Here is a 13,408-nt window from a genome sequence, read left to right as displayed (position 1 = left end):
GCTGTAGCTGTCAGTGAGTGGTGTGTGTGTAATTCATTCCCTGCTCAGACCTTCTCGATTGTTCTTGAAGCTTTTGTTTGAAAGCTTTGATCAGTGAATGAAACGTAGACTGAGACGGCATTCTTTCAATCAACCAGTGGCGTACATGAGTTCTATTTTAGAACTGCATGTTGTTTTATTGGGTTAATGATTTATTTAAATCTATTTCTGAATCAGTAGGCCTATATATGTATAATTGTATATGTCAAAAAAAAACTGACGCTATGTTCACTGAGTTGGTTATCTCCCCCCCCCCCCCCCCCATAACCTCATCACCAGAACTGGACAGGCCGTAATTGTGTAGAGCGACATTAATGTCACACCTAGGTATATGCTGGGTAAGATATAGACCTAAAGTGATCGGACAGTGGTGAATAAAGTTGAACCCCCACCCTCACCCCCGTACTGATCTGTTAAGTACATTTGTGAAAACGCGCAATGGGGTACCATGCCGCCGGGCAGGGGGGGGGGGGGGGGGGGGCGGGGTGAACGGAAAAAAGTCACAGAAAAAAAGTCACAAAGGAAAAATTTTATCGGAAAAAAGTCACAGAAATAAAGTCACAGAAAAAAAGTCACAAAAATCTTTTCAGAAATATTTTGATTTATTTGTTGACATTTATAAAATTGTGTATGTTTATTGTTGTGGGTTGTATTTTTTGATAGCATATATTATTAATAGACTTTAAAAGCATTATGGTTTAAAACAATTGTAAGTAAAATACTCTAAGATAATTTACACAACAATCTCAACTTTTGTTAGTATTTAGTTAAATACGCGGTAGAAAAGCTAATTATAAAAGAAATTTAGGCTCATCATTGAGTTTTGCATGTTTTGCCGTAGGCTATTCTCTGGTAGGCCTCTCCTCAGTCGAATATATTGTGTGTTGTGGACGTTTAGTGTCAATGACAGCCTTTGGGGCTTGTCGGCTGTCTGTTTTGATCCTAAGTTTTGTTATGAAATGAGCGTGATAAATGTGGGCAGTAAATGTGGTTGAACTAATCATAACTATTGTTGCGATGAGTTGAGTGTTTAATGTTAGTATTTTAAAAAAACCACAATTCTCGAAAACCGAGGACGTTGGAACATTCTATAAATGCTATCAATATTATCTTTTACATAATTATTTACAATCTACATACTTCATACTAAATATTTTAGATGAATTATAAAAATTACCATGCGAATACAACCTACACACATTACATTACATTAATCCTAAGTTAATTTGCACTCTCTGAATATAAAATTCATAAAAGTATTTACAAATTCCAATCAAATATATATCTGTGACTTTTTTCCTGTGACTTTTTTTTCTGTGGTTTTTTTCCTGTGTTTTTTTTCCCTGTGACTTTTTTTCCTACAATGGGGGGGGGGGGTTAGGTCGTTTATGGGGCTCAAATTCACAAAACTTAAAGAACGTTATTATAAGTTAAGATGACTAGCACGTACAGGTGTACCAACGATAATATACTTAAATACCTCAGGAAAATTAAGTTAAAACATTTTTTAAACGCTGTGGATACGAGTAAAACTGACTATTAAATATGAATAAATATATATATATATGTAACCCTCACTCAGTGGGGATGCTTTTACCCACTGAGGTGTTGTGGTTAAGACGGGCTGACCCTGAGATTAAGAACACACTGACACCGACAGTTGTTGTCAAGTATTCCTTTATTCACAGCATCGAGCCATGACGGCGATGCAACACAGTAGTACGACGATTTCAAAGAGAAAATACTGAAGCAACAGGAAACCAAGAAAACAAAAAAACTGGCCAAGAAAAAACTGTAGCCCTAAAACAAATGTAAACACCACGTGTAGGCTACAATATAAACGGGTACAATAAAATATCTTTCGGCCAGTACACAGTACTGCCAACAAGTACCAATAAGTAGTACTACAAATAAATACTTATATTAATACTCACCCTAACTAGTGTGCACATGCAGCACTAGCAGGAATACACAACTAAGTATTTTAACAAACATAATTTATATAACTACCTTCATTAGGTCTACATTTGGTCACCGTGTTCACAGACAGCAGGCTTGCGTGTGCGACACGACTAGGCATGAAACTACCCACAATCCCATGTCACAAGACATGGGACACAGGTAAAATCGCTCACCAGAGCATGAAAAAAACAACTAAGTCAACAGGGCCACGACCCCACAGGGGCCGCAACTCAATGAATTAAGCTTCATATTTTTCCCTCCCCTGGCTGGTAACCATATGTGTTACATATACATATGATGGAAAAAATTTGCCCCCCCCCCCCCCCCCACACACACACATGAGACGGACCTGGTTACACCACTGGCTTACTGTGAGCGAAAAAAGTCAAGGAAAAAAAGTCACAAACACGTTCTAAGAAATATTTTGATTTACATAAAATTCTGGGTATTTGTAAATTTTGGTGGTTTTTTAAAGAATATATTTATAAACTTTAAAAGCATTGTATTTTTTATAATAATAACTCGACTTCAATCTTCTTAATAAGCAAACATACTATTATATCATTTACATATCAGCCTCAAATTTTTAATACATTTATTTGAATACCCGGTAAAAATCAATTATGAAAGAAATGTAGGCACATCGTTGTGTTTTGTGTTTGTATGTGTGAGTGTGTGTCGTTGGCCACCCTCTGTCAGCCTTGTCCGTCCACATTGTGTGTTGTTGACGTTTTGCTTCAACAACAGCCTGTGCACCATGTCGGGGTTTTGGCTGGACTCTGTGCTTTGTGGTGTAAGGAGGGCGATACATGTGGGCAGTAAAAGTTTCTTCCAGGCATCTCTTCGGGATTGGGGGGGGGGGGCTCTACCCAAAGTTAATGGTCACCACGAAAAGCGATAACCCAGCAACTAAAATGGCGTTACACATCATTCCTACAATCCCTCTCAAAACTGCAATTTTAAAAAAAGTTTTTTTTTTTCCTTCTAAAATGTATAGTTACTGAGTCTGGTCAACATAATGTAGTCCTAGATCGATCAATTTTATCCCAATTTGCAGAAGAAAAAACGTTTGAGAAAATTACGGCTAAATTCAGTATGAAACAAAAATCTGCCTAAGTGACGATTAAGTTCAGCACTAGACGCGCAGTGCGCGTTTTTATTAAACGAAACATACTGTTAGCGGTAGAGAATTAGCTTATTTCACGTTTTACCACCAAATGTTATCTTAGTCGTAATTGTAAACAAACATGTTTCTCCTCTATCATGGTCCTACTAGAATCTAGATCTAGATCTAGTACTACACAGAAAGTTTAAATACTAAATACCTAGATATAGTAGGCCTATTATTAATTACATTAATTTAAATAATAATTAGATCTAAATTGCCTTTTGATATTATCGCTGTCAAGATTAGTTAGTTACTGATCAGTGCGGTCAATCAATAATTATTAATTAATTGATTATTAATTAATAGGCTAATAATTATTTAATATTTAATTATTTAATATTTATTAATTATTCTTTTATCTCTGCAGCTCCCTGTGTGTGTACGTGTACTGAGTGTGTACTTTCACTAGTGAGTACTGTGTAGTGAGTAGTGTGTAGTATTTGCTAATAACTAGATTCTAGTATGGGCTAAAACTAAATTCAATGTTTACAGTTGACATTTTTCTTTAACAACAGCAATTTATATTAAAAATAATTCCTTACAACAATTTTTTTAGCTACAGATGCTAAATAAATAAACACCAGGAGAAAAATGTTGCACCTAATGAAAGTGGGACCCTGTCAGCAAATATTGAGGAAGACAGCACTGCTAGTGTCAGGCTGTACAAGACATGTGCATTGTTCAAAACATTTTTCTACTGTCTTCAAACGTCTCGATAATACAAGTCTAAGATATCACAGTGCCTCTGTCTATGGAGGAGGCATATTAAATAAACTTCGAAAGGTTTTGTCTCACAAACATTTTTTACGTTCAGTGTTCACTTCACAACAAACTGGAACACCAGGGCCGACTCAGCTGACAGATAAAGTCTTCAGTGCTAAGACCCTTATTGAGACTTGGTACTATGAAGTGTGCCCTTATGGAGAGATGAACGTCACTCTGCCATTTAAAACTTTCATTAAGCCTCATGATCAACCAGGCTTGAACAAAGTCAACATTCAGTTTCACTACTATTCAGAAGGTCAAGAAGAAGCCCCTGAGAGTCAGAAATTAAGTCATATTGGTGACTTGTATGACTTAGATGTTCGTTTTGATGAAGATAAAGCTAACATGAATATAACGTGTGACATAACCAAAGGTGTTACATTACCTGTTGTTTGTCTTCTCCGTGTTCCGCTACAGTTGGGTGAGTCATTTTGTTCTGAATGTGTGGTCAGTCTGTAATCATTTTAAATTAATCATTATAGTAGCAGCTAATTCAAGTACATTTATAAATGTGGCTGTTGTTTTATAGCGACACTATTTGTAAGTTACATTCAGCTTTGTTTGAATGTCTTGTCTAATTAACTGTCCGTGTGGCTCTATTGAAGACATTTGTAATCAGCTTTGTTTGAATGTCTTGACAACTACTGTAGATCTGAAAATCAAGATGCTGGATGACAAGGATGTGTCCATAGAAAATATGGACAGCAGTAAGATCGTGATAGAGACAGAGAGAGGAAATTGTTTCCTGAAAAACATTAAGGTTTGTTGGTGCCTGCTTCCATTCCATTAGATAGCCCTGATCATTTCTTTTTTCATGGTTTATTTTTACAGTATTATTATTTAGTTTAAATAACATTTCAAGACAATGTTTTACCTTGTATTGATATAAATTAACATTTTAAGACGTGTTTTACCACATTTTTTAAATTTCTCCTAGTGTGGGTCTGTGAGTGCTGTGTGCAGATCAGGCAACATAACTTGTCTCTCTACCCTACTTGGCAACACGTATTTTCACACTGGAAAATCTGGCGTAAGGTTTCAATCTTACCGTAAATTAAACCATATCATGTTCATTTTTGTATTTAAAAATAAAAAAATTATTTTATAATAATATCAGATAAAGTATTGTGGCAGGGATTAGTTCAAAATGTAGTCAGATTTGACAGATGTTCACAAAAAAGATGAAACATTCAGAATTGACCTGGATAAACATTAGCTCATTACAATACTGATATGTTAGCTTTCTTACTAAAAAAACAGTAAAGTACCCTTTTGAACCTGATGGCCCATGAGGCAGATGAAATAGAGTTCACCTTTTAACAACTTTCCCATGGTGTGGTGTATCACAATTTAACAACTTTCCCATAGTGTGGTGTATCACAATTTAACAACTTTCCCATGGAGAGGTGTATCACAATTTAACAACTTTCCCATGGAGTGGTGTATCACAATTTAACAACTTTCCCATAGTGTGGTGTATCACAATTTAACAACTTTCCCATGGAGTGGTGTACCACAATTTAACAACTTTCCCATGGTGTGGTGTATCACAATTTAACAACTTTCCCATAGTGTGGTGTACCACAATTTAACAACTTTCCCATAGTGTGGTGTATCACAATTTAACAACTTTCCCATAGTGTGGTGTACCACAATTTAACAACTTTCCCATGGTGTGGTGTATCACAATTTAACAACTTTCCCATGGTGTGGTGTATCACAATTTAACAACTTTCCCATGGTGTGAGCACAGAGTATCACAACAGAGAGGCTGCAGGGTTCTAGCATCACATGTGAAACAGAGATGGGCTTCATCAATGTCAGGTCACTCTATGCTGACGATGCCACTTTCAGATCTGATGCCGGAAACTTTCATCTTGGCCATTGCCATGGCCAGCTCTACCTGTTGGCTGGACAGTCAGACATAAACATTGGTTTGTTTCATGTTTACACATTCCTGTTTTTATATAAACATTGGTTTGTTTCATGTTTACACATTCCTATTTTTTATATAAACATTGGTTTGTTTCATGTTTACACATTCCTTTTTTACTTTCTTGTATATACAAAGTATAGAGAAAGTCTTGTAATCGTGCAAAAAAAAAAAAAATTGAGATTTTTACAAATCTCGACGTTTTACATCTCACTGATACGGAAAAACATAATTTTGCAATCTTGTCCGTATGTCTGTGTGTCTATGTGTGTGTGTGTAAACACGATAACTTGAGTACCGTTACAGCTAGCTTGATGAAATTTTATATATAAGTATTTTATCAAAATCGTAGATCCGTATCAACTTTTGAGCGATTTCCAATAACCAGAAGTGGTACTTTTCCTACTTTGAAATTTTCAAAAGCCTATAACTTGAGTACTATTTCAGATAGATAAACGAAATTTCACATGTAAGTAAAAGATCTAATTCTCTACCTTCTGTTAAATTTTGAGTCATTTCCGTTGACCGGAAGTAGTAATTTACGCTACTTCCGATTTCTCAAAAAACTAATGTAAATTTTTAAAGTACTAATAATATTGCGCACTATTATGCACTTTTTTATTTAGCGTTCACTTGGTGTGCAATTCTTTTGTCTACGAGATTTTATTCTATTTTTAAAACTTTAAGTATTTAAAATGGATTAAAAATCATGTCTATAGCCCGAGTTCCCATCCCCTGTTATTTTATATAAAAATATTCGAGGAAGTTTAGGGGAGATCACTCCCGGTTTATTTATATAAACACTGGTTTGTTTCATGTTTACAGTTTGCTATTTAATTTGGCTCGCATAGTCCAATTGTTTGTTTATGGGCTTGTGACAGATGTTGTAACGCAATTTTGACAGACTTCTAATGCAGCAATTTGTTTAAATTTTCCAGATACCTTCTTTGAGGGCAATGCACTTATATCTATTTTTTAATCGAATTAAACGAGTTTGAAACTAAGGGGAGATAATAAGGCTAATTTATCAATTGCTATATTCAATAACAGAGGGAGAGATAACTAGCTAGACATGATCATCTGATGAGCAGAGCTGTGGTTCATGTTGAATGTTGTTTGGTCACGGTTTGTTGCCCAAGTGTCGACCATGTAGAAGGGGCAGTATACTGGGTGGGTTTAAACTATATTCAATAATGAAAAGGGAGAAAACAAGATTAAATACTAGTGATCACATGATCAGCTCTCCGCAGATGGTGAACTGTTGTCACAGTTGACTATGAAGGGGTAAACAACTGTCTTTTAGAGATTGCGAACTAGTAAGCAGGTTTTAACACAATTTAGTCCAAGCCTTTATAGATTTAGTGTCAAATTAATTTAGAACTAATTACTTAAAAGGGAAAAAAACAAAACAAATATAAAAACGTTACAAATTTTATCTACCAAAACTTTTATTAAATAGGAACAAGTTTCTTTTATTTTCTTACTTCCAGCGCATTTAAAAGCTTGTAATTATAATTTTAAAGGTTTTTATATTTGTTTAAAATAAAAATAGGTTTGTTTCATGGTTACATATTTCTATTTTTTATATAAATGTTTGTTACTATTCAATGATTCCTATTTTTATTATTTAACAGAATATTCCCTCAATATTAATTTATACCAGATTATTTCTTAGTTTTTAGATGTCTAATTATTTCTTCATTATTTAGATGACTTAATCAATCATTTTCATTACCAAACATAAAAGAAAGGAATTGGGGTGGATGGAACACACACCCAGTTTTAACAGTAGTTAAAAGTTAACAGTATATTCACAAGATAGGGGTTGGGGGGGGGGGGGGGGGGGGGGAGAAGAGGAGTGATTAAAAGTGTATGGTGGAGATCGTGTGAAAAGTGATGGGGGAGGCTGGATTTTCATTGCTTGAGTAGCCCTGATGTGTGTTTAATGATGAAGTGTCTGTCAATTATCCATGCACAATACTATATCCAGTAATATTTTGTCAACTATCCATACACAATACTATATCCCGTAATATTTTGTCAACTATCCATGCACTATATCCAGTACTATTTTGTCTATCAGAAAGTCTAGATGGAGACATGGATATTGGATTACAATCTGGCAACGTATCCGCACACCTAAGCAGACACCAGAAGGCTAACATTGAAGTGGCCACAGGTGGGGATCCATTTTTTCATCCTCAAATCTACTTTGTATCAACTGTGTCTTGCCACCCACATCAAAAAATTCTTGTCATTTGTGTCCTTGATGATTTCTGACCACATCAAAAAATTCTTGTCAATTGTGTCCTTGATGATTTCTTGACACACCTTGTATTAGCATATTTTTGTAACTAATTTAGAATGGTCTCATTTGTTCTATTCATTGAATTATTTACACAAACCAGAATGAAAACTTTTGTCTTACATAGATGAATTGCCTTAACATGTTTTATACAGATGATATTACCTTAACATTTGTTTTATACGGGTGATATTACCTTAACATTTGTTTTATACAGGTGATATTACCTTAACATTTGTTTTATACAGGTGATATTACCTTAACATTTGTTTTATACAGGTGATATTACCTTAACATTTGTTTTACACAGGTGATATTACCCTTAGTTTTCCTGAAGGAGCCAACACAGATCTGAACTTAGATTGCCAGGCCCTTAGGGTTGACCATGCTATAGACTTGCACTTCTCTGATTCTGATCTGCCCCACCACAAGGAAGGCAAGTCATTATTTCTTCACTCAGTGACCATCTTATGACTAGATGATCATAAGACTGTTCTAGCAAGCCCCTCTAGATGATCATAAGACTGTTCTAGCAAGCCCCTCTAGATGATCATAAGACTGTTCTAGCAAGCCCCTCTAGATGACCATAAGACTGTTCTAGCAAGCCCCTCTAGATGATCATAAGACTGTTCTAGCAAGCCCCTCTAGATGATCATAAGACTGTTCTAGCAAGCCCCTCTAGATGATCATAAGACTGTTCTAGCAAGCCCCTCTAGATGATCATAAGACTGTTCTAGCAAGCCCCTCTAGATGATCATAAGACTGTTCTAGCAAGCCCCTCTAAATGATCATAAGACTGTTCTAGCAAGCCCCTCTAGATGATCATAAGACTGTTCTAGCAAGCCCCTCTAGATGATCATAAGACTGTTCTAGCAAGCCAAGCCCCTCTAGATGATCATAAGACTGTTCTAGCAAGCCAAGCCCCTCTAGATGACCATAAGACTGTTCTAGCAAGCCCCTCTAGATGATCATAAGACTGTTCTAGCAAGCCCCTCTAGATGATCATAAGACTGTTCTAGCAAGCCCCTCTAGATGATCATAAGACTGTTCTAGCAAGCCCCTCTAGGTGATCATAAGACTGTTCTAGCAAGCCCCTCTAGGTGATCATAAGACTGTTCTAGCAAGCCCCTCTAGATGATCATAAGACTGTTCTAGCAAGCCCTTACTTTACAGGTTACATTGGTCGCCAGGGCCAGGCTCTACTCAATGCCAGGACTGTGTCGGGGACCATTAGCCTTAAACAGCTTGATTGGATTTCTGCTACAAAACTCTTTTCATGAACAAGGGGAAATAAAACTTGCTGCCATTTTAGTGATGATTTCTTCTTGTAATTATGCTGTCATTCAAGGAAATTAACATTTTTAAAATTTATAATTTACTGTATAAATATATTCATGAATATTTAGTGCTAATAATAAGTATAAATTGAAAGAGAAAAAAACCTTTTTATTTGCTTAATATATTTGTTATTATGTTTTTCTTTTTAAAAAAATGTCTTTTGTTGACTGTGAAAAGTGTGAATTTTTGTAATAAAATGTAGGATAGGTTTCCTAACTTTCAGTTTTATGTCCATCACTGATGTAGCATTAATCCTGTAATGAGTTGCTTAGTTCTAAACCAATTCATGTACTTGTATAGAGAAATAAACATTAATGTTAAATAAACAGTCAGCTGAGTGATGATGGTTTTTAAAATGACTATCTCACAATTGTTCCAGTTATATTGTATGTTCTTATGTTTAGTTTCTCCTGGGTATTCATCCACTGAATGTCAACATGGAAGATATGCTTGAGGGCGTACAAAATTTATAATGATGATATAATAGTTGCATCAAACATTCTTTAAATTAGAGTGACAATCAAATGATCAGGAATAAAAAGATTTGGATGTTAGACTTTTTTGCATGAACTTTAATATTTACAAAAAAAAATGTGAAGGCCTTCAAGATAACATATACTCTGATAAGGTATCCCTGGATCAAGAACTCCCTGGATCAAGAACTCCCTGGATCAAGAACTCCCTGTATCAAGATATCCCTGGATCAAGATACCCTGGATCAAGATATCCCTGGATCAAGATATCCATGTGTCAAGAGAACATCTCTGTGTCAAGTTAACACATCCCTGTAAGGTTTCTCTGAGTGACCTGGTATGTGCTGCAACTCTCTGAGACCCTGTCAAGAAACAGTGACTGGTGATTGTATACTAACAAAACCTTTGAGACAACAAGCAACAAATGATTCCAACAACAAACTGCAACACAAGCTGTACACATTGATGATCACCACCTGATCTACAGGTAAACAACAGGTGAGTTTCTGAGTTGAGTTTACCTCAAGGACCAGCTTGATGTGTCCCTTGACCCTGCAGGCTTCCTGTGTCAACTCTGACACTCTAGACTGTAAACTTTCAGTTTTCTTATCAATGAACATCACTGCCTCAGGAAATGTCATTTCCAGAAAGAACCCGTATCCAATGGCAACACAGATCATTGATGGATTGGAGCTACAAGTTACAGTAAAGGACAAGTTATAAAACATATACATATATATACATTGAAAAATAACATATTGTGATACAGGAAATATTATAAGACAATGTTTTAAAATACTTTTACACATCCAGTAGCTCTTCATATGGTGGTTTCCATTTAATTTTTTTCACAATTGAGTGTGATCTTTCCTCCCCCCCCCCCCCCCCCTATTTTTCCATCAAATGTTTCTAACTTAAACCTCCAAGTTCAATTGAATTAAAAATATGGAACAGGATTCTACATTTGATTTCTTACACTTACACGTTTGCTTGGACATAAAAGTTGCATCCCAGGTCAACTTTTGTTTTTAATACTACTTCAGGTGTTATCTCCTCCTAAAAAAGCATTCAGTCAATCATTTCAGCTCAAGAAAAGGAAGTTGTAAAAGTTAATGTAATCCTTATAATGAAAAGAACATACAAATAATACAACACAGCTAAAAGGGAATGAGTGAATCAACACAGGTCATGAAACAACAGTGATACTTGTGAGTGAATCAACCCAGGTCATGAAACAACAGTGATACTTGTGTGAGTGAATCAACCCAGGTCATGAAACAACAGTGATACTTGTGAGTGAATCAACCCAGATCATGAAACAACAGTGATACTTGTGTGAGTGAATCAACCCAGGTCATGAAACAACAGTGATACTTGTGAGTGAATCAACCCAGATCATGAAACAACAGTGATACTTGTGTGAGTGAATCAACCCAGATCATGAAACAACAGTGATACTTGTGTGAGTGAATCAACCCAGATCATGAAACAACAGTGATACTTGTGTGAGTGAATCAACCCAGATCATGAAACAACAGTGATACTTGTGTGAGTGAATCAACCCAGGTCATGAAACAACAGTGATACTTGTGTTACAAGGTCATGAAACAAAAGTGATACTTGTGTTACAAGGGATGTAAATGACCTGTATTTTCTCTATAGTTGACTTGAGCTGACAATACTCAGAGATCTCTTCATATATCTTGTCTCGTTGTTCTAGGAGCTTCCTGTAAAACACAAGTATGAAAACCTCAAGCAAATATTTAAAGAATCCCCTATTCCACACATTTTTATGACTTCCTGTAAAACACAAGTATGAAAACCTCAAGCAAATATTTAAAGAATCCCCTATTCCACACATTTTTATGACTTCCTGTAGAACACAAGTATGAAAACCTCAAGCAAATATTTAAAGAATCCCCTAATCCACACATTTTTATGACTTCCTGTAAAACACAAGTATGAAAACCTCAAGCAAATATTTAAAGAATCCCCTATTCCACACATTTTTATGACTTCCTGTAGAACACAAGTATGAAAACCTCAAGCAAATATTTAAAGAATCCCCTATTCCACACATTTTTATGACTTCCTGTAGAACACAAGTATGAAAACCTCAAGCAAATATTTAAAGAATCCCCTATTCCACACATTTTTATGACAAGACTTTTAACAGGAAGAAACCCATGTGTACAAAAATAAGTTGTAATCTATTGAACTTAACTGATACCACTAAAAATAATCAATCAACCATCCCCTCTACTGTATTATTCTACAATTGTGCTCTATTTCAATGCGTTTTTAAAAACAAGTCCAATTTTGTACAGCAAACCTCAAATCTTCTTTTAGTCTATCATTTAGGAAAGTTTCATATTCCAGTATTTTCTCTTCCGTGGATCTCATCCTGATGCCACACTACTGACAATACACAAAGGCTGGAAATAAATAATTGAAATTGATGTTAGGCAGAATATCACCAAATGTAAACTTGAACTTTTAAAATATTAACCTATACGCCAATGACGTATTATATAGGCCATAGGCCTATCGACATATTTATGGTAGACAAGACTTTCTCATTTTCTGCAACACTGAATAACTGAATAGTCAGTAGAATAAGAGCAGATAGTCAAGAGTGGGGTTGCAAAAAATAATTTTTTTTTTATTAGGCCTAGATTAGATCATAGTTCATAGATCTAGAAGATAATTAATACTTAATTAGTAGGCCTAATTAGATCTAATACTTAATAATATAAAATAATAGGCCTAATTAATTAAATTAATAATTAGTTAATAATTAGGCCTAATAATAATAATAATAATAATATTAAGCTGGGGGTATGGTAAGTTGATTTTAATAATAATAATAAATATGAAACCGTGCGGTAAGTAATAAAGTCCAGTGGGGAAAAATAAAATACCAATAATAGGCCTACTAAAAAATAACATAAATAATAAAATACACCGATTTACCATCACAAAATTGTATTGTGTATTAGAATTAGATCTAGAATCTAGATCTAGATCTAGATTAGTTTGTAGTTATTAGACTAGTAAAAAAATAAATATTAGTTCTAACTCTAGAGCTTTGGTTGATCTACACTATTCTACACCATAGCAGTTTAAAATTTACAGGGAGAAAAGTCTGATCAAATCAAATTTAAAAATTTGTCTTAGTTTTTGCATGAAAAAAATATGTCGCCGTATAGCTTTAAACTTAATGTAACTCAATAATTAGTTTAATTAAAATATTTTAAAAGCGTCCAGAATTATTAAGTATGCGTAACAATATAAACACATGGACAATAAAGAAGGACATAGATTATGAATATAAAAATCTATAATCCTCATCCCCCTTGCCTTACCCCACTCTATTCCATTCCAAAAAAAAAAAAATGCATGTGTTCAACTTTTGCATATTTTCG

At 34.9% G+C, this 13,408-nt stretch overlaps 2 protein-coding genes across 2 annotated transcripts; one reads left to right on the top strand and one right to left on the bottom strand.

The window, feature by feature from the left end:
- The first annotated feature begins 3,300 nt into the window (after positions 1 to 3,300).
- On the top strand, positions 3,301 to 10,013 carry LOC131937237 (protein FAM185A). Its single transcript, XM_059294505.1, has 9 exons — positions 3,301 to 3,335; positions 3,537 to 3,577; positions 3,726 to 4,355; positions 4,585 to 4,694; positions 4,872 to 4,964; positions 5,688 to 5,868; positions 7,951 to 8,046; positions 8,483 to 8,608; positions 9,346 to 10,013. Exons 3-9 carry the CDS (start codon positions 3,761 to 3,763, stop codon positions 9,450 to 9,452), a joined length of 1,308 nt encoding a protein of 435 aa, XP_059150488.1. The 5' UTR covers positions 3,301 to 3,335; positions 3,537 to 3,577; positions 3,726 to 3,760; the 3' UTR covers positions 9,453 to 10,013.
- A 45-nt stretch (positions 10,014 to 10,058) lies between these two features.
- On the bottom strand, positions 10,059 to 13,101 carry LOC131937238 (protein UXT). The gene is made up of 6 exons (XM_059294506.1): positions 12,957 to 13,101; positions 12,316 to 12,418; positions 11,629 to 11,710; positions 10,966 to 11,039; positions 10,505 to 10,676; positions 10,059 to 10,345 (listed from the first exon to the last, which is right to left on the bottom strand). Exons 2-6 carry the CDS (start codon positions 12,384 to 12,386, stop codon positions 10,280 to 10,282), a joined length of 465 nt encoding a protein of 154 aa, XP_059150489.1. The 5' UTR covers positions 12,387 to 12,418; positions 12,957 to 13,101; the 3' UTR covers positions 10,059 to 10,279.
- Positions 13,102 to 13,408: the final 307 nt, after the last annotated feature.

This window comes from Physella acuta, unplaced genomic scaffold, assembly GCF_028476545.2.
Source record: "Physella acuta isolate Inbredline_101_S28 unplaced genomic scaffold, ASM2847654v3 ptg000204l, whole genome shotgun sequence".
Taxonomy (NCBI): Eukaryota; Metazoa; Mollusca; class Gastropoda; family Physidae; genus Physella; species Physella acuta.
The sequence above is the reverse complement of the archived record's forward strand: the minus strand, read 5'-3'. Positions and strand labels throughout refer to the sequence as shown.